The sequence below is a fragment of the Drosophila simulans genome, chromosome 3R, assembly GCF_016746395.2.
Source record: "Drosophila simulans strain w501 chromosome 3R, Prin_Dsim_3.1, whole genome shotgun sequence".
In the NCBI taxonomy this organism is placed as follows: domain Eukaryota; kingdom Metazoa; phylum Arthropoda; class Insecta; order Diptera; family Drosophilidae; genus Drosophila; species Drosophila simulans.
The window spans coordinates 23,756,964-23,778,432 of NC_052523.2; the positions used below are offsets into that span (position 1 = coordinate 23,756,964).

The following is a 21,469-nucleotide window of genomic DNA, read 5'->3' on the forward strand; positions in this document are numbered from 1 at the left end:
GTCCGTGCTTTTTATTCCAGGATAGGGGTTTTAGATTCAGATACTTAAAGATCTTATCCTTATGTGGCAAAAAAAAGATTATTTATTCGACTTTAAAGCTTTATTCATAAATTAATCGTCTTAGGTTGCTAGAACATATGCGATACGTATTCGAAAGTGGGTTCCCTCTAGTCGCACTCCCCTTTTGGCTTGGTTGGGGCAGAATCGAGGCCTCCGATCTCCTCTCCCCCCTAAAAGTAGATCTTAAATTTGCTCTGTTTTATTTACAAATTGATTTAGATAACTCAACAACGGAAGGCCTACGCCGCGAACCCCTTCTTGCTGTCCATGTCGGCGGCCAGCACGAAGATGGGTGCGGAGTAGTCCACGGGCTTGTCGCCTCCTTCGCCCTTCAAATAGGGATTCGCCGACTTGAGGTTCCGGTTCCGCTTCAGCATGACGTAGACCACAAATATGCTGACCAGAAAGGCGGAACTGGTGGCCATGATGAACAGCACCAGCTGGATGGACTCATCCTGGGCGGTGGCCGCCTGAGCCACTGGGACATGGGCACTGCGGTGCACAAAGTGGGAGCGGGTCAAGTCCGGCCGGAAGTGACCGCCCGCCAGGCGGAAGTCGCCGGCGGAAATGGCCGCCTCGATGGCAAAGGCCAAATCCACTTTGGCCTCGTTGTGCAGCTCAAAACGGACGATAGCGGATCCATCGAAGTTCTCTTGGACGCGCAAGTTTTCGACGGACTCGCCGCCGAGTAGCTGCTGCAGTTCCCGCCGGATGGTGTCGTAGGCATTCCTTACACTCCGGCCACTGCTGTTGGTCAGGTGGAGTTCGATGGCCACCGACTCGATCGGAACATGGCTGCAGCGACGATCTCCGGCTCCAAAGACGTGGGTGGACTGTAGCTGGTTACCGGCCGCATCCACGCACCAGCAACTCCTGCCGTTGCACTGCAGCGGGCGGAAGGCTCCCGCCTCATCGCAACTGACCGGGAATGGTGCTGTTTTCGCAAGAGCTCGACAACGTGTGGTCTTCAGCTCCATGGGTTTCAGGGTGGCCTGCTCCACGGATAGCTGAGAGTCCAGCAGGGAGTTCGCCAGCTCTAGCACTCTCTCCGTAACACTTGACTCCGCTGCACTGGCGGTGGCAGGCAGTACCCTAGCCTCCACTTCATCGAAGTCCAAATCCTCGCTAGCGACATCATTCAGTTGGGTGAGCTGGGCAATCAGTTGTTCCATCAGAGGATCGCCAGAATCGAATGCCTTGCGGTTACGAGCCTGTCGACTATTGCAGATGGGTTCGCTCTCCCGGGTGAGGGTTCCCTTTAGAGGAGCACCCTTCTTGTCCGCACACCAGCAAACTCCGGGCGCTTCCTCGCCAGCGGATGCAGCCGGTTCAGATGCAAAGGCGCGACTAACGATCTCCGTGTGCCTGTCCATGGGTTGGGGCTGCTTGCCCAAGCATTGCACGGGACTCCAGTGGCCGGTGACGGGATCACATCTGGGCTGGAACCAAACTGAGGAGTGTCCTGTTCGCTGGGCAGCCAGGTTGTTCTTGAGCTTCAGACGTTCGCATTGAGTAAGCACTGTGGACGAGATGAGTATATGGATTAACGAGGAGTTCCAAAACGGAAAGCGGAGGCTACCATCTCACCTGGACACACGGAGTTGCAGGCCAGTTCGTTGTGGAAAAGGTTCTTGGTCTGGCAGGCGGGTGCCTCGGAGTCGATGACCACGGGTAGGCACTTGTTAGCCTTGGGACTGAACCTATAGCGCGTGCTATTCCTCTCCGATTTGCCAGTGGCCAGACAGCTATTATCCATGGACTCGAAGCAAACATCTCGGGTCTTGGAGCAGCAAACACCGCGGTTATTGACCGGATTCAGCTGACAGGAGTGGGTGGTGGGGCAGACTTCGTGCTCGTTGTGGGGTCCACAGCTCATGTCCAGGTCGCCTTGCTGGAGAGGATTACCCTCGGGACAAATGGAGGCTCTTCGGGGCACACATATGGGCATCTTGGGGCACGGGCTGTCCACACATTCCACAGAGATCAGTTGGCATTCCTCGTGGGGGGAGCAGCTCACTTCGTTGCAGTAGTTTCTGCACTCGCAGGTCGGACAACCATTGGAGTCCATCTGGTAGCCACTCTCGCACTCCAGGCTGCATTTCGTCTTTGGGCAGGCGAAGCTGGAGTTCTCCTGGCATTTGGGTGTCGCTGGAGATTTGACTCTAGTGCCAGGCAGGATCTTACCCTGATCATCCACGCACCAGCAGTGACCATCGGGTGAGCACTGGACCTGATTCCATTTGCCATTATTTGGGTCACATTGGGCCACCGCCATTTGCCGGGCGGGGATGCCCAGCTCGGAACTCTGGTGCAGCTGAATGGCCTGCAAGTGCTGACAGGCGGTTTTCAATTGAGGATCCACACACTGGGTGCCACAGCCATTGGAGCAACAGCGTCGGGCTCCTTCACAATGGGCATCGGTACGGCATTCGTAAGCACAGGTGTTGGCATCCAGGTTATCAGGACCCGGAGGAACCAGGTAAGGACACTGTCCCGGCTTCCTGGGCAAACAGGCGGGCACTGGAGGACAGTACTCACCCTCGCAGCTCACGTCCACCACGCGGCATTCCTTTCCAGAGCCGCAGGTCACACCCTCACAAGGATCACGGCACTGGCAGGCCGGGCAACGGGTATCCGGATCCAGGGAGAAGCCATACTCGCAACCCATTCGACAGGTGAGATCCAGGCAGTCCAAGTCCTCCCTCAGACTTCGGCAGGTATCCTCGCTAACATTAAAGCCCCGAGAGCGGGGAATCTCCGTGCCAAAGCTATCCACACACCAGCACTGCTCCACCTCCATTTCCACCAGCTCATTCTCGTTTTCCGGCTGCCTCTTGGATGCCGAGGCCACCTTCTTGAACTCCGTCTCGAAGAGCTGTCCCAATCCCTGCTGACGATCTGCACCCATGTCGATCACCTTGGCACTCCGACCCATGACAGGAGCAGCCACTTGGACTTTTAGAGCACTGTCATCCACGCGGTAAAGCTTCAGGCGTTCCAGATCCCGACGAGACCGCTTGGAGACACTTGGTGCAGCACTGGCGAGCAGCATCCTCATGCGCCGAATGGTATTCTCCTCGAGAATTTTGCGTTGTTCGGCACGGGTGACGTGTACCTTCTTCAACTGACACTGGCGACCCTCGTAGTCGCCATCGGTGGTGCAACGTGGCGAGGGAACCGCCAGTTGCATGCCCTCCTCGGTGCCCTCCATGCGCTCGGAAAAGTCCCGCAGATATTCGCACACTATAAACAGATATCGGTTAGATTGGAGTGCTATATGAACAGTTTTGAGGTAAGCTTACTGGTTTGCTGATGCGTTCCCGTTGCTTCCTCAGCTGGATTTGGTTTCTCCGGCACTGGACAGCACACGTTCTCCGTTTCCCGATGCAGTTTGGTGCACTTGTACTGCTCCGGACACATAATCCTGTTGCTCATGGAGCGACCTTGCTTTGACAGTGCTTCCGGTTCAGGTTCAAAGAAGGCTGTGGGCTGGAAGCTGCGTCCTTGACGATCCTCGAAGCAATACATCACCTCACCGGTGGCGGGGTCTGAAAGTGGGGTTCCCACATCGCAGGGATTGGAGTACACCAGATCGGGCTTGCAGACGGGCCAGGAGGCGCATAGGGAAGAACCGGATTCACACAAGGGATCGGTGGCCACCTCGCAGTGGGAGCCAATGGAACACTTGAAGCCATCGCAGGGCTCGGAGCACTCGCAAGTGGGACAGCCATTGTGGTCATTCTATGGAGATATTAGGACTAGGTTAGTGGAAAGACCAGGTGGGGTAACTAAGTCCTAATCACCTTAAATCCGTACTCGCAGACGGCGGCGCAGATGTTGGTATCGCACTGCTCCATCTGGAAACTCCTGGCATAGGACCTGCTGATCATGTTCTCCCATCCATCGCAGTTCACATTATTGGCCGCTCCCATGGTTTCCTTGATCTTGTGTCCAGTACGGGGATCTACACACCAACAGACGAGTCCGTTCCTGGAGCACTGCCGCGGGGAGAACTGACCACCAGGACCGTTGCACTCGGGCACATAGCCGCGTCCTTCGCGCTCATTAATCGATAGGATGTCGGCCAGGGCCTTGGCCTGGTGACAACCCGTAACATTTCCTGGCTGCTGGCAATTGAACTGGCATCCCTTGGTGAAGCAGCACTTCTCCATGTTCCGGCACTCCAAGTCGTGTGAGCAGGGTGAACCGCACATGTAGCCCGTTCGCTCAGTGTATTGCGAGTGATCGGGAGCTGGACAGATGCCGGGCTTCTGGAAGGTCAGCGCACTGGGGCAGCACACTCCGTAGTCGTTACCGGACTCCACCAGGCACTGGTAAAGTGGTGGGCACTGCGGCTTTCCCGGCTCCTGGCCACAGAGGAAAGGTCTCACGGTGTCGTCGATGGCGAGCGGTAAGCCGGCGGGACAGAGATTGGCCAGCGATCTGGCCTTCTTGCACGTGGGCACTGGTGGACATGGCTCCGATTTGCACTGCACCTCCTGCAGCTGGCAGGACTGGCCACGCGGACACTCCAGACCATCGCACGGATCCCGGCAGCGGCAAACGGAACAACCCGTGTCCGGATCCCTGGCGAATCCCGAGGGGCAGAACATGCGGCACGCGGAGGCGGCACAATGCCTCGGCTCGGCGCATACCACGCCCGATCGCGTCTCGTTTCGACTGCCGGGCAGCTCCACGCCGTAGTCATCCACACACCAGCAGTCCCGTCCGGATTTTTCATCCTGGCACTGGATGGCATCAAAGTCGCCGTTCTTTTGGCATCGCGGTACGCGTACAGATGATCCTTCCAGCGATTTCGCTCTTCGCGACTCCGAGCGCCTTAAGTGCTGGCAGGCAGAAAGATTGGCTATAAAAATAAATTAATTCATTTAAAATAGTTATACATAGTTATAAATATGCCAACAGTTTCAATTAGTTACAGTAGATAAATCTTACTTTATTGGCTATTCAACTAGATTTTATACTTTAACACCTATTCAATGTATATTTCTAACTCCAAATGATATAGTTTTTTGTTCCATTTTAATTTTAGAGATAGGAAAAAGAGTTTGACACACTTTCGTGTTATTCAACCGACGAATCGCAGCCACGACAATTTCACTTTTAATTTTTTTTTTGAGGACGTGACGCGTGCGGTGAACAAAGTCGCGGCGTCTATGAAAACTGCGAAATTTAAATTAAATATACAAAATGGAGTGCCCAAAGGCGGCATTGCTGGAATTGTTGTTACAGTGCCAGCCATTTGCAGCTGTTTTTTATTGTTTTTTTGGCTGCTCCATGGTCAGATTTGAATCGAGCGTTTTGTATGCGCACAGCTTGTCCACGAGGCGTATAAGCAATTCGCTTCAAATGGTTTTCGGTTTTTGGACGCACTCGGATGCTATGAGCATTCTGCTTTGGGAAGAGCCAGGCCATTGTCTCGACGGGGTTATGCAATTAAAGTGAGTGAGTGAGTGAGTGATCATCCCGCCCCCATTGCCACATGCCTCCCCCGACGCAGCCACCATCCCATTTGGCTGTCCAGCACGCAACGCTGACTTCGGGGTTGCGACAGCTGAGCTTTAGTTGCGTCAATTGCAATCGTTGCAGTCGTTGTTGCCGGTCACTTCCTATGCACTTTCGATATATATTTAATGCATCATTATGCAACTGTCAGCGGCAATAAGGGTACTGAACACTTTCGTGTAGAAGAAACTGTGGTGCAGTGTCGCTTTTGTCATATCAGTTTCGTTTTTCGTTATATGAAATATGATCCGAAAAACCCTCAATTAAGGTAATTTTTTCGGTATACAAGCATGCATTTCATAAACAAGTTTCGGCTGTGGAACCGCTGAGTAATCGCCGAACTTATCACCGTGGATTTCTTTTTTTCGCCGCACATCCGCCTCGGCTCATCCGAAATATTTATTTTTTATTTTATTTACTTTTCACTGACTTTCTGTGCGGTGGTCGTTGCTTTTATTTTTCTGGAGTTTTCGCTAGAAATTGAATGAAAGTTTTTTTGGCAGCGCCTCCAGCGCGCGTTGACCATCAATTTGTATTGGCCGTTTGGTCAGGAGACAGCAGCAAAATCAAAAAAGAAATGAAAATGGCTTTCAGTTTCTGTGGTGAGTGAAAAACAACAACAAAGCGAAGCCGTCCGGCAGCAGGCAATTAAAGCTGGCCAATGATGAAGATAATCAAGCAGAAAAACCGCGGCCACTCGTATTCTCGCCACCCAGGCCAAATCGAGTTTGTCGCTTAAGTCTTTCGTTTGGTTTCCGCTCGGCAAAACAAAAATAATGGCTGAAAAAACGAGTATAAGACAGAAGCGTAACGAAAACGAAATCAAAGCGGCAAACGGGTAAGTACCCCGAGAATTGTTGGCCTATTGTGAGCCAGAGTTGGTACTGGGTCTGGGTCTGGGACCTCTTTTGACCGACTGACACAGTGGTTGCTGCACTTAGAAGCCGACTGACTGGCTTTGTTTCCCTTTTGCCGCAGTTCTGTTTTTTTCCTTTTTTTTTGGCGGCGACTTAACGGTGGCCGGCGCATTTTTCTGCTAAGCGCTTTTTAATGATGGCGTGCCATTTTTCACACCACCCAGACACAGCGAGTTCTACACGAATTACGAATTTCCACACACGTCACGTTGAAAATGCAGCTGCAGCCTGGCACTTGATGAGCCACCAAATGATCCACATTGGCACGTTGCGGGTTCAATGACTGCTTTTTGGCCAAAAATAAAAAGAGAGCACAGCAAAATGATAAAGTTCTGGCTCAAGAAGTCATTGACTTGCAACCCCGTCTTTTCGGCATTACACGGCAAAAAAAGGAAAGAATTTAAGTTTAACAAGCTTTATTGCTTGTTAGGTAATATAAGAATTATAAGCAATTATATTACTCCACATTTTCTTTTTGTGCACTCACCATTTGATCGCTTGGCCTCCGAAACCTGCAGAGCCAGCAAAAGGAGGAAAAGGCAGCCGGAGAAGAGTTTCAGCCAACGTTGATCATAGTGCGCCATTTTCGGGCATCCAAGAGTTGCCAAAAAATTTCCTGTTTTCAGCCGCTGTTGCTGTAAAAATCGACAGAGATAAAAGAATGACAGAGAGATCGTTAGTGTGCGTAGTGAGTAGTATATGGTTGCCAAGCTCGCTGGTTTGACGTCACGAGCCGTGAGACTCAAATTTTTTAGCTAGACACTTTCACTATCAGCTAGGCATACATTTGCATCTGCTTTTCGGGGCGCAGCAAAGAATTCGAAGCGATTCGATTGCGTAACAGAGAGGAGGGGGGGTTTGATATGGGTATAATCTGAAGGGGTCACGAACCCATCCAAAGACTGGCTTCTTTTTTTCTGGAGCCCAACTGTCTTCGCTTTACGGCCGGGTGATTAATCTGCGCAGACTTTGCCGCTGACGTTGACGTCGCTGCGCTTTCACTTTGCCAACAAAAACAGCCAACGAAACACACAGCAACAGCCAGTCAACTTTATACATCATTTATTTTTATTTATTTTTTTAGCCTCTCCTCAAAATTCACTTTTGCGCCGTGTGTGCGAGCGTGCGTTTTCCGGTCCATTGAAAATGGCTCAGATGCGGCCAACTCCCTGGCCACTTTAATGACACCGAGGATTTTCCCTCATTATGCCCGGCCAATTATATAATGCATTCATCCCGCAGTGGTTAGAGATACGAAATGACCAACGGGCAGCAAAAAAAAAAAGTTTGTGGCCTAAGTCTTTTGATTTTTTACTTTGGTTTGGGTGAAAACTGTGTGAATCATTTTCTCAATGGCCGGTGGCCGCATTTGCAATTGGCCAAACATGAAAACATGCCAACACACCTGGTCGATTCACAATGAAAATTTCAACACGGAACTGGCGGCGGAAAAACCGAAATGAAAAATGCCCAAAAAAAATACAAACGGTACGTTTGTGTGCTTTTTTTTGCTTGTTGCATGTGTTTTGCAAAAATCAGGCCAGCCGCATTTTCACTGCAACCGAGCCAAAATGAAAGCCTGGTGTCTTGAACTTGGGCCAAACTTGGGCGCGCCTGCCAAAGATTTCACCTCGCGGGCAAAAAGCTCGAAAAACCTCAGCATTTGGCACTCGGCTCTATCCGCTTGTCATTGAGGAGGAGTCAAGTGTGGCTAATGGCTTGTGGGTACTTCGGTTGGACGACCTGCGCGGGTAGTCTTGACCCTGCCTGAGTACAGTGCAAAGTTACTAGAGTGTAAAGTTAAATGATTGGTGAAATGAGGCCACATGTCAGTCAGCGGAGGATTGGAGCCGGGGAAGTGCATAACTGAAGGGATTTCATGGAGGCTTTGCGTCTATCGCACTTCAGACGGTAATACTTATAATCCTATTACATATGTGAGTGCGAGTACTCTCAACCTTTAACACATTTCCCAGGGAACTAGGAATAAAAAGGTATTTCTTTTACATTTAACGTTAAGGTTTTTTTGATTTATTATTAAAAAATTCCATTTTAAGCCCGCCATCTAAGCCTTGACATCTTAAACTCAGACATCTGCATATTTGGCCTTTTCCTTGACCTTTCCCCTTTTATGGCCAACTTTTTAACGCAGTCTCGCATAATCAAGCAGTCAAGTCAGAGATTTGCAGAGGATACCACCTGTAGAGCTAGTACCCTTATCTTTAATTGGATCGACCCAGTGCTGAACCCTTAGAGCCATCTCCATTTCCCCTGGGAACGCAGCTGGCGAAAATGTTCCACTTTAAAGTCAAACTGCGAGTCATACAGGTATTTTTGGCTCTTTTCCCTTGGCTGGTGGTGGCTTATTGCCAACTTTTTTAGTTGCAGCTACAGTTAACTTCAGTTAGACCACACTTGCGAAATGGTTTTTTTTTTTTTTTGGCTTATGCCTAACGGTTCGGCTTGGACTGGCGCAGTTAATGTCGTTTCTTCTGTGGCTCTTTGGTTTTTAGAGCCGTTTTAAATTGCGCATGTCGAACTTTTGAGGGGGCTCAAAAGCCCAGTACTCTGACATAATTTCGTAATGAGCAAAATATTTGAGCAGAATGCGTTGTGTACTTGGTTATTCCAGTTTTCGGAGAACCGAGAAGCCATCGCACGATCGATCGTAAATGCCAATAGTTCACCTTGAGCTTTCAATTAGCGTATGTAGGCTCATTTAACAGGTGACATGCTATGTTGTAGGCTCCCCTTTTGACTATTTGACTGCCCACCTTTGACACCTTTACGAGGGGAGGAGCACTTAAAGCTCGGATTCAATTTCAATTAGCCCCGCTCAGATCCACACCCTCGATTGGCCAACAAACCTGTTTAATTGGGATGCTGCTGCGGCTAATCCAATAAAAAGTGAAACTATTCGATTTGGAATTTGTTTGCGGTTTCGGTGCTGGTTTTGTTTTCGACTTGGGTTTCAATTTCCAGCGGTATGTGCGTTAATCCAGGTGCACAGCTGGCCAATGCTATGGAATTAGCAAATTTTCACTGAATTTCACTGGGCTCACAAAGTTGGAATTTTTTTTGTTTGTGCCAAATTCGGTTTTCACTGCGATCACTTGGGCAAAAAACTCTCTCGCGTTTTTTGTTTTAAGTTTTTACTGATTCGCGGCGGCAATTTAAATTCGCGTGCAACCTCAACGGCGGGCGTTGCGCATTTGAGCTTTTGCAAGTCTTCGCGGTGGCCTAGTAGCTCCCCAGTTGGCCAAGACGGCTCCAAGCCGCTCGATCGAACATGTTGCGCCCGCGACACGAACTGCCAAAATCCAAAACCCAAACAGCCGAGCTCCAACTGAACTTAAAAGCCTCTGACGCATTGGTGGTTTGGCTGCAAGGCCGGCTGTTTAGTACTAACTAAATGAAGATATTCGCCTAAAGGTACGATTAAAAGATTAAATGTGTATTGATTAACAAGAATTTCAAACCATTTAAAACTAACTGTTTCTAGGCAGATCTCTGGAAACAATGTAAATTACTTATTTAAACCAAAAACATTGAAAAGTAAAGATAAGTCAAGCTGGGGTTTTAAAATCATTATATGGAACTGTTATCTGTAAAAAATATTATGCAGCAATTAAAAAGTAAATACTTTAAACCACACACTGTTGGTTTTTTTATAGGGGCAACAAATTTGAATATTTTTTTGAATAATTACCTGGCTGAAAATGAAACAAAGCCATTAATGTGTGACCTTTTGTCTGGTGCTCGTAAAGTTGGGGGATTTTGCAATATACTGGGCTCCTCCCACATGTGGACACTTATTCATGCTCCAATTCCACTCCGAACACTGTGCGTTTGGTTCTGGCTTAGACTTCGGGCATTCCAGCGTTGATTCATAACGATCGGCTAATGTTGATAATCACATTGGCTTGCCATGGAGCGTAATAGTTCACTTAACCTAGTGCGTGTTGGCCTTCGTGGGCCAGAATTAGCTTGGCAGTGGGTAAAACCGTATGAACTCGCTGACTCAACTTGGGTATATGCACAAAAGGTGTATATAAAACATATATGAAGACGTCAATGCAGCCGCCAGGGGCTTGGAATTCCTCTGATGGATGTTTTGGCAGAGATCTTGGGTGGGCAGCACTTCCGCTTCGTTTCGCATTTCGCACGCTTTTGCCATCGTTCGCTGGCGACGTCGGCTTTCTTCTTTAATTTCATTAATAAAATCGTCATCATTAAATTAAATGCGCTGCTTGGAGATATCGTGACACAAAAGCCACACAAATTGCCGAAGATGTTCGAAAATGATGGGCAGAGGCAATCGGCGAAAGCAAGCAACAGGAAAGGGCCAGCCCAATCACAACATCCGCGTACGTGAAATAGAGTGCTGACATGGAGCTCCACAATTGCTCCAATCGAACCGAACCTCGACCTGAATACACAGCTCACATTTACCCGGTTTATCAGGCCATGCAGCCGCGCCCCCGAACTGTTGGAGCGCCCCTCGGCAGCCGGCGAAAGTGAAAGTTCTGTGAAATGCATGGGATAACTGGAATCCGCAGCGGCGATGAGCAATGAAAACCAAACCACTTCGCTTTGCTTACATTTGGAGTGTCTTTTTATTGGTTAATAAACTAATATATGATTCTTTATCTATGTATATCTTGCTGCTGCTGCTGTTGTCTGTGGTCAGGGGTCTGGGGTCAGGGGTCATTTAGTTCTGGGATAACAAACAAGTGCTCAAATGGTTTGTTGCATTTGATTATTTCCGATTTTTTTTGGGGCATGGAACTGGATTGGCAAGTTTTTTCTTTATATGTATATTAGGTGTATGTCTCTAAACGCATTTTACAATTGAAATTAAATTTCGTAAATGGACTTTATTAGATCGTTTAAAATATGAAACTGATGTACAATTGTCTGCCTACTAACCCAAAGCGATCGAATCGTCTTCATCTCGACTGGAGATTGTGTACTTTAAAAGGTGTGGTTCTTAAGAGATCTCTAGGTGTTAGTTAAAGTTTGCGACGAGTGCCTTTTGATTCTAGAGGTTGTTCCATTTCTGGATTTGTATATCAGAGAGTGCATCTAGTTAGTTGGTGAGACTTGTCTTAGTTTGAATTATAGAGTTAATTAACTGTGTGAGTTGTTTCTGTTGTTTTTTGTTGTTGTTTGTTTGTTTGCTGCTGCCAAGAGGAAACCTTACGATTAGTTTGTGATTTAATTGGAATTTTGTTGGTAAATGTTGGATCTCTCATCTAGATTGCATGTACAATATAATCGTTTGATTTGTTTTGGGCGCGTTCTCATATCAAGAGCTATTTGTATTTGTATATGTATAACTACTATCTAAATAGCGTTAGTAATTTACGTATATTATTTACAATTGCATTGTTTTGCTCTTATTTCTTTGTCGGTCTATGTCTTGATCCACTTATGTCTTGCGTTGTAAATATTTGCACGGATATTAAAAACAGAAATATTTCTATTATTGAACACAGTATTGCATTTCTCCGTCACCTCGCTCCTTCTCCTGCTCCTTCTCCTTGTACATGTATCTATCGCCTGTCCTCTGGTTTGGTTCATCACTTTTTGCTAAGATCAATTGAATGTCTTTTGTTTTTGACTCTGTTTCTGTCGCGGCATATGGTGCAGCTGCTGCCGGGGCAGCTCACAAAATTTGCATAAATAAATTCTAACAACACGCTTAGGCTATGTGGTTAAGTAAAAAAAATACATTCATAATTTGAATACAGCTGCTGTTGCCACCGAGCTTAGCGCACGTACGCGGTATAAATAATAAATTAAACATTTATAACTATTGCAACGCTACTCGACCTATCAACTATATCAAATTGTATATAACCGTATATAAATATGTCCTTTTGCTAAAAATTATTATTATTTGTTTGTTTCTTTCTTTCCTTTCGTTTCGTTACTAGTCTAATGCATTAAAGTAATAATAACTGCGGATTATCAACTTGCTAGCTTGACTTTTGTGTGTGGTTAGTAGAAGAAAGTCGGGGCAAATATTCTATATACTCGTACCTATTCGCTAGTTACATATTATCATAATTATTATCATTATCGTTATCATTATTTCTTTATGTAGGTAAGCATAGTGTTACGGTTATTATGTACAACTGTCTGGGTGCTGGCTCTGCTTGCGCTTCGACTTTGGCTCCTTGGGATGCTGATCGATCGACGGACGACGCGGATTGCCCAACGTGACTAAGGCGCTGGCCACAGCCAGACCAGCGGACTGGCCAGAAGGCGCTTGCGAAAGGCCACCTGCGGGTACAGTGATTCATAAGTAAGACACACACATTCTATAAGATGATAAATTCATCCTTACCCGTGGGCAGCCGGACTAGAAGCGAGAGCACAGCGGCTCGATTGCCACTGCAAGGCTCCAAAGCGATGGGACTAGGGCATTCCTGTGTCAAAATAAGATACAAAATATTTTAGAGTTTGATCTCAAACTTGTAATGCCCAAATTAGGTCTAGCTTTATATAATCTGTTCCACTTTTCTTTATGGATTTCGTCCGCTAAGAAGTCGCCTCATAATTTTAAGCACTGAACGATCGATTCGCCTACCTTTTTGCGTTTTTTGGACAGGTGGCCAATGCCCTCCAGCGTCAGACTCAGATCAATACTTTCGCGGTTTTCGATATCGACCAGCACCTGTGCAAAAATGTTTGCAGATTAGAGTCAACGCAATCAAGTTGCCTTTTTCAGATCTCACCTGGGAAAACGGTCGACTCGCCATCTGTTCCATTTCGACGAACAATCGCTGACGCCGCCGGAACATGTCGTACTTCTGCTTAATCTTCCACAGGACGGCGGCCATAAGCAGCAGCAGCAGGAAGCAGGAGGAGAATGTGATGAAGAACTGCTGCAGGTTGAGCTTGGGATACTGTGAGAAGGCAATTTGTATCCAGATTGGGGGCTGGAAGTCGTGCACGAACACGTAGAACGTGGTCAGGGAGCTGTTGTCATCGGGCGAGTGCCCGAATTGGTAGTCCGTCTTGGGAAACCGATGACGGAACGTTGAGCAGTTAACGCCCACCAAGATGAGCATGTCCGGCGAGCCAGCCCTCTTGACCGAAATGTCCATTTTGGCCGGCACGCTGCACGTAATGGTGAAATCCGCATCGATCTCCGGCTTTCCCGGTGAGTTCCTGAAGTTGATTTGCGTAAAGTGGCGATCCTCCTTCTTGGAAAGATTAAACGTGAACTGGTAGTCGATGGTCAGCTCGTAGTAGCAGGAGCCCTTTAGCGGATCCCCGTGGTAATGGTTCTGGGAGTCGCACTTCTCGCAGTGATCGCCCACGATACCCTTGGTGGTGCAGAAACACTTCCCAGTGTCCGGATGACAGTAAACGCCCTGGCCGTTGCAATCGCATCGCTGGCATTTTCCTCCGTTGATGGGATTTCCCCAATATCCAGTTCGGCACTTCTCGCAGTGCGCTCCTGTCGTAAGATTGTTGCACGGCTGTTCGCAATGCTGTTGGTCATTACAATACGAATGCCCGTTGCAATTGCACCGGGGGCAGGACGTAAAGAACCAGTGCTTTAGGGCACACTCCGTGTCATCGTAGGGTGCCAGTGCTCCGCCTACCACGCATCTGCCCAGACCCGTGTTAGAGCCGTTATCACACCAACCGCAAGCCGGATCGTCCAGGCACATCTGGCAGCTGTTGTAGTAGCCACATTGAGCACTTGACAGTGCCGTAGTGCTGCCCACCGCCAGAGCCGTTGATTGGATGGGAGCCGACCGGCACTTGGCTGTGAAGGTGGTCCATTCTCGGCACTGACCGTAAGGAAAGCTGGCCGTGTAGGCATTGCGGTCCACGCAGCGCTGTTCGTTTTGGCACCAGATGCACTCGTCCTCGGTGCAGTTCTGGCAGTTGGTCAATGAAGCGCAGGACGGCGAGCAGGCCACCTCATCCTGCGTCCGGTTGAGAGACAACCCACCGTAGGAAGTGTAGCTTTTGCAGCGGTTGTGCTCCGAGTCCCAGCGACACGCCAGGTTGGCAGAGCAGGCGCGACAGTTGTGCAGCTGCTCGCACACAGAGGACACCAGGTACTCCTCGGAGATGGGGCAGGAGTCCAGATGCTTGGCATTTAGCGGCGGACTAGCCGTGGACACTGCCATTTGTGTGGACGACTCGAAGAAGACCGAAGCCATTGAGGTGGTTTCACGACACCGCTCCTTGCTGCACACTCCGTTTCCGCAGTAAGTGCAACCAAAGGCGGTGGACACGCACGATTGACAGCTGGCCAGTTCCTGGCAACGGTGTACATCGTGCAGTAACTCCGAAGTGAGTGTAAGCCGGCTCTTCGACGGGCAAGCCACGTAGTCGTACTGCTCGCGTCCGTAGATCGCCGATCTCTGAACCTGGGTAATAGCGATGCAACGCATCTTTTGCACGTCCCAAATGCACTTCACTCCAGGTCGCGCTGCCGTGCACTTTTCCTGTTTGGTGTAGTAGCTGCAGTAACCCGGCTGGTAGCGCAGCATATCGTTTAGCAGCTGGCCATTGAAGCCACCGTAGATGTACAGCGACTCCTCGAACACAACCGAACTGTGACCGAAGCGGGCCAGATCCGCCTGCAGGTGGCCCGGCATCGGATGGTAGTGCCACGAGTCGCAGTACACGTCGTACACGAGCAGGTCCTGGCTATAGCACTTCGCTCCGTAGCTCTGCGAGGTGTCGTTGTGCGTGTTGCCACCGAAGACCATCATTAGTCCCTGGTTCACAAAGTTCGCCGTGTGAAGTAGACGCGCACTTGGCGCCGCAGATAGCAGACTCCAAACCCGCGTGGCCGGTTCATAGGCATACAACCTAGAGCTCAGCACCTGGCTGGACTCACTCTCGGAGACTATTCCACCGTAGACGTACACCTTCTCCGTAAGAAAGTCGTAGGCGGCACTGTGTCCGTAGCCGCCTTTCACCACATAGCCGGTGGTGGGCACGATGCGCCACTCGCGTGACGCAAAGTTGAACTCCTGCACTGTGTTGAGGTAGCCGTAGTTGGGAGAGTGACCGAAGATAACAACCATGTACTGGTAGTTGTTCTTGTCCCCGTAACCGGGAACCAAGGTAGCTGTGTGACCCACCACATGCAGGGGTCCGCACATAGCGGAGGTTCCTCCAGTGGCGTTGCACGAGGGATCCGCTCTTACCGAGATGTTCGCCCACGTTCGCGCCGAGACGTCGAAGGCCCACAGTTCGTTGGAGATGCCGTGGCTCTTGACCACTCCACCGTACATGAAGATCTTGTCGCCGTACATCACTGTCGAGGCACCGTATCGCTTGTCAGGAACCTCGCTACCATCCTCCGGGTGCACAGTCTCCCATACGTTGCCGTTGAAGTCATAGGTGCTCATTAGTTTGCCTCGTCCGTACGATTCGCCGCCCACAATGTGCAACGTGTCTCGCCAGATGGTGGCGCCATGGGAGGCGCTTCCGGCTGGCGCCGGGGAGTGCTTCGGGTGGACCGTGGACCAGGCGCCGTGGGCGCTGATCTGACTGCAGTCGTCGCCGGCGAAGCCCTCGTAACAGGAGCAGCTGTAAGAAAGTACGAGACTTAATGAGAAATTGCAAATTCGCAACAAGCCATTTGCGCCCTTTTTACACATAGATTAGTTTCTACTTGCATTTCCTCGCTTTTCTAGTTTAGTTTCTGGTTTACACTTAGTTAAGCTACTCAGGCACGTAATTGCATTCTAAATTTAGAAGAGTGACAACAAGTTATCTACAGATAGCCGGTAAAGAGTTAGTTATATAATACAAACAATAACAAATGTCTTAAAGGGCATTTTGAATACTATAATAAAACTCAATACGATGCAAACAAAATAATAAAGGGCTTCATATATAGAGTACATAACATTGAGCCAACTAACCGTTCCTGGTCAAGACGACAATGGCCCTGGTTCTTGGACTCGAAGCAGTTGTTGGGACAGGCGGCTATGTTGCAGGCTTCACCCCTGTACATGGGATCACAGATGCAGTCGCCATCGCGGCATTTGCCATGGCCGGAGCACTCCACCTCTGAAATGGTACAAGTAGTAATTAGAATCTCCTTTGTTTAAGATAAGGTAAGTGACCATCGTACCATCGCTATCCGAGGGACAGCTGTTCATCTTGTAGGTGAGGTTGAAGCCGGACATGTTGTAGGCATCGTCACTGAAGAAGTGCACCAGTGCCGTGCCGGATGTCGCTATCACCTGTGGCACTCGACGAATGGAGAAGTTGCCGCGGTACATGAGGCCACTGAACGATAATACGAAGGTTAGTAATGGAATAAACATGTTGTCCAAGCAGACTAAGCTCACCTGAACACCGCCAGCAGGGGCGAGTCCACGCTGTCGCCATCGTATATGTACAGATGATCCCAGCCGCACTCCGTGGCGAACTCTCGCAGGTGGATCCGTATGTTGGCGGTTCGCGACGGATTGGTGTTGTGTCGGCGGTTCCAGTGCGGATGCCTGGCGTCGATTAGCCAGCTGCACTTGACACTCACCGAATAGTTGCCCCATCCGTCGTGTATCGTGCCCATGGGGTGGTACATGCTGCAGAACGGGAAGATGGCAAGAGAGAGTGGATATGGAATCCATTAGCTTCGAGGTGGCTAAATAAATCAATTCCTCTATCGATTTAGCGATATGGAGTGCACATGCAAATGGCAATAGCCCGATGCTGTGAGAAGATAATTGAATTTGCCGGTCAGCCGGCCAGCGCAATTGCAATCTACAAATGATATGGGTACAATGTATGCGAGATAGTATAGGTTGCTATAGGCTGCATTGTCCGTATTGCGTAGACTATCTGTGTCCGAACTGAAGCCGCTCAACTGTTGACCGGCCAAGTCCGTTGTGCATTTTCCACTCTTGGGGCATTTGTTTCCCGTGGCTTTTGTTTTTTGGATGCGGATTACGAGTGGAAATATGTCTGGAAGACAGTCCTCAACGGAATGTGACAAGTTAAGAGCTTGAAACTCGAGTAGGGTATCCGCCAGTCGCCTGCCAGTGCCTTCCTTTGTCTGTCTTATTATTTTCTTTGCGTTTTGTTTGCACATCCGCTTATAAATAACTGCTTTCCCCTGATTTAGTCGCTCTGATTTCAATTTACAGCTGTGCGAGCACAAAACGCAGTGCTCAACATACTCATCTGTACATATAGGATAATTAAATGCTACCCTGTAGTTGCAGCAGCCGTCTTAATAGTTGATCTTTCGTTTCTTAAATTAATAGGTCAAACGAACATTTGCTCGTTCTCGTCAGAAAATGAATATTCATAAATTAAATCATGAATCGTTTAATTCTAACCAAGTTCTAACTATTATATGTTTATGGTATAGTAGTGAGTAAACACTCTTTATAAGCCTTTTGAACCATGTGAAGATAAAGAATGGGTTTTCACCAAGGCAAAGATAATACAGAATGCGACAGAATGCGCCTCTATATCATTAAAAGTGGGTGGTAAACTTTGTAAAATTATCATATATAGATGATTCTATATATGATGATGATATGTAGATTCTGCACTGCTTCAAGTGTATTGTTCGCCATTTAAAGGCACTTTGCACACTCCTCTGAGTTGTTTGTTTGTTCTAGTTTTAACAATTAACTCACATAGCTAGTGTACTCGGAGAAAGTGGAATCAGCAGCCTTCCGCATTCTAAATGCGACTCACGTTACACCAAGCAAGTGCCGATAAGTACTGCGTATAGTACATAAACAATTGCGGCCACAACAATAGGACTGATGTGACTTTTTTGATTAGTAGAAAACACTTTCCGTGTGGCTACACTAATAATTGCTTATTTATCTATACGATGATAATCACAATGGCTTATCTAAAGAGTACAATTTGGCTTGCTAATCATCAATGGTTTCATTTTTGTCGTCGCTGACCATCATATTTTTATTATTTTCGCTTGTCAAAAATATGAAATAGACCAGATCATTAAACAAGATTTTTTTTTAAGTTTATGGTTCTAGCTTTGTGGCATCATAAAGTCGGAAAGTCATAAAATATTATTTATGTGGATTGCGAGGCCATATCATTCAGTAGTTCTAAAACCTCTTTGATATTGATATCTATGCAAAATTCATATAGATTCTTAGATTCTCCCCAAGAAACCCCCTAGTTTTGCGCCCGCAGCTGTAGGAGACTGCGTCGTGTGGGCGTTGTGTCTCGGCCAGTTCTAAACTTTGAGTAAACACTCCGTCCAGCCGGGATGCAGCCGTGCCTGTGGCCATATCAAGCGATAGCCACGAAAAATCAATGTCGGGCAAAGATATATTTACACACTCATTGGCAGCCAGCCGGTGAGTCACTCTGTGCACTCGAGCACAGCTTAGCTTACGCACAGCTTTGTAGATGGTAGCCACATATATGTATAGCAAAAAGCTGGGGCATCGGCACCGGGAGCCGGAGTAGGTGAACAGGCGCCCTCGTCATGTGGCCATTCGGCTGGAATGCATTTGGAGTGAGGGAAACCAGTTCGATTGCGCCCAGTTTTTGCATAGAAAGCCGGCAAGGCAGTTGCTTCTCGAAGGCAACTGGGCAGCGGTTAGATCCGAACTAGCAGCGGAAAGACTGAAAATTCACAGGCGATAAGCGGACACACACCGCTGATAAGACCATGCCCTTATCACTGCTCAATTTGAGCGGACAAGTGTGTGGCCCCGGAATTTATGGCCTGCTAAATGCTGCAATCCGACGATCTAGCGCTCAACCGCAGGCCGGGATCAGGGGTCTGTGTGGAGCCCGAAACTGGTTTCTGGATGGTTGGGGCAGGTGAGGCGACGACCTCAATGCTCGAGTGCGCAAATTGCAGGTCCCATCATCAGCAGCACGGCAGGCAGGTGAATGGGTTTAATTATTGTCAAGATAGAACGCTCGCTTATCGGGCTTCGCGAGCAAATAGCCGCTGTTAAGAAACATAAACAAACCATTTCATGAGCTTTATGACGCCAGCCGTAAGCGTGAGCAACCAAACTGGCCCAACGACTTCTCACATATCTATATAATATAATGTATAGCATTCGCCCTCCACTTTAAATATATCAGCCTATGGCCTGGCAAAAAGCTGTTATCTAATTTTTGGCGAAACAAACATTATTTTACTGGTATAATATTTTGGGATTGATGTGAAATAGTTCTGCTATGAATATACAACTCATTATGTATTAGTATGTCATTTGTCATTTCTTGGTTTAGATATTTTATATAGTACTGTTTCTACTCGGTTCGTCTTAAAGAAGCTTTACAGTAGATAAGCAAAGCATTCTGTTTCTGACGCAGGTAATATGACGAATAGTTGTTATAACGATTTTCCAGAAATATATGTATATATATTTTCCCTGCTCAATCAACACATTAGATGGCGAAGAAGCTAATGTGGCCAAAAAGCAGTGGCCTCTGCCCCAAACAAGTTCAAAGTCAAAGCGAACTAATTGAATAATCCGCATTGGAAGCGTCAGGAGGCGTAGAAAGCGGCCAGCAGGTGAAAGAATGTCTAGAGGGAAATGGGAGAAAGAGAACGGGAATGTGAAGGGGGACTGGGAGAAATTGGATGGGAGCGGTGAAGAGTCGAGATAAACCCGGCCAAGAACCCGTCCGACCAGATGAAACTGAACCGTTGGCTGACACAAATAGGCCGGACCGAAAAGGCAGAGGAGATCAGACCGAACAGAATGGAAAATTGATATAATATTGATGGCTTAACCAGCACATCATACTGGGATGGAGCTGATCTTTGGGGTAGTGAAAGATCTAGCCCATCTATGGTTAATTCTGTGACCTAATATGGAGGTCTTACTGTATCTATGTGACCTGCTGTGCATAACCAGCTGCGTGACCAACACTTACCGCACTTTTCCGCCACAGAACTGGCACTCCGGTCCCTGCCAGCCGTCGGCGCAGAGACACTGGCCGTCCTCCTGGCACTGGCCGTCGTTCTGGCAGCGGCCGCCGTGGGCGGTGCAGTTGAAGGCGGCCGCCCGATGGAGTCCGCTGAAGCAGCCGTGGAAGAGGAGGAGCGTGAGGAGGAGCAGGCATTTTCGCCTGTACTTGGCATTGAATGTGGGTGAGGTGCTGCTCCGGTTCGGTTGCTTCTGCGGTGGCTCCGCCGCCAGGCACATGATTTGCGTAGTTGATTCCGATTCACCGCCCGCCCGCAGCTTCACATCGTCGTCGTCCTGCAGCGAGTCCTTCGATTTTCGCGACTATTGCACAATTTTCCTTTGGGCCTTTCTCTCTGGCCGTTTTTCTTTTCTTTTCTATTTGCAATCTTTGCAATTCGGGGCAACCCAAGGCCCCGCACTTGAACGCACACACACACACGCACACACTGGCACACTCACTCACACTCGCGAACGCGGCTGCACAACAAACAATATTGGCAAAAAGAAACAACAACCTGCATCCAGCGACTGGCAAAGTTATTGACAATTTATTTGTGAAACGAAACGAGAAATCTGCTGGGGTTCCAGTGCTGCACAGCGTTGCACTGCTTCGGCGTTGCAGGCACTGCTCAACAGGGTTGTCAAGTCACTGTCGGTATCGATAAGATTTAGATACCTGCAGATATTACTTTAAAATTATTTAAGCAAGCTGAGTATGGTGCATATACTTATCATATATATAGAGGAATGTCCAATATATATAAATAATAATACATACGTAATAAAAGAGAAAGCTTAACTTAAAAGAGTAACAGGGCTAGCAATTTAACTTGGCGCCCTTTTGATGCTCAAGTTATTCAAAAAGTTTACAAAGATACGTGCTTGTTAGAATTGTAATAACAATTTGTTTTTCTCATAGTGGGCATTACTTTTAATTAATATTAATAATGCGAGTAAGATATTGTTATTTTAATTTATTTTCAGACATTTTAGTCATATCAATCGTACAATCGATATCTTATCGCTACAAGCAGTGCATCCCTC

The 21,469-nt window shown here is 48.1% G+C and overlaps 2 protein-coding genes across 2 annotated transcripts; both read right to left on the reverse strand.

Moving 5' to 3' along the window:
• Positions 1-85: 85 nt before the first annotated feature.
• LOC6729859 lies at positions 86-9,727 on the reverse strand. Its single transcript, XM_016174567.3, has 6 exons — positions 9,371-9,727; positions 6,991-7,138; positions 3,864-4,927; positions 3,363-3,801; positions 1,648-3,303; positions 86-1,579 (listed from the first exon to the last, which is right to left on the reverse strand). Exons 2-6 carry the CDS (start codon positions 7,085-7,087, stop codon positions 300-302), a joined length of 4,536 nt encoding a protein of 1,511 aa, XP_016036597.1. The 5' UTR covers positions 7,088-7,138; positions 9,371-9,727; the 3' UTR covers positions 86-299.
• Positions 9,728-11,090: 1,363 nt separating this feature from the next.
• On the reverse strand, positions 11,091-21,066 carry LOC6729860 (attractin-like protein 1). Its single transcript, XM_016174566.3, has 8 exons — positions 20,391-21,066; positions 16,847-17,083; positions 16,627-16,784; positions 16,415-16,562; positions 13,247-16,076; positions 13,099-13,185; positions 12,856-12,937; positions 11,091-12,791 (listed from the first exon to the last, which is right to left on the reverse strand). Exons 1-8 carry the CDS (start codon positions 20,660-20,662, stop codon positions 12,634-12,636), a joined length of 3,972 nt encoding a protein of 1,323 aa, XP_016036598.1. The 5' UTR covers positions 20,663-21,066; the 3' UTR covers positions 11,091-12,633.
• Positions 21,067-21,469: the final 403 nt, after the last annotated feature.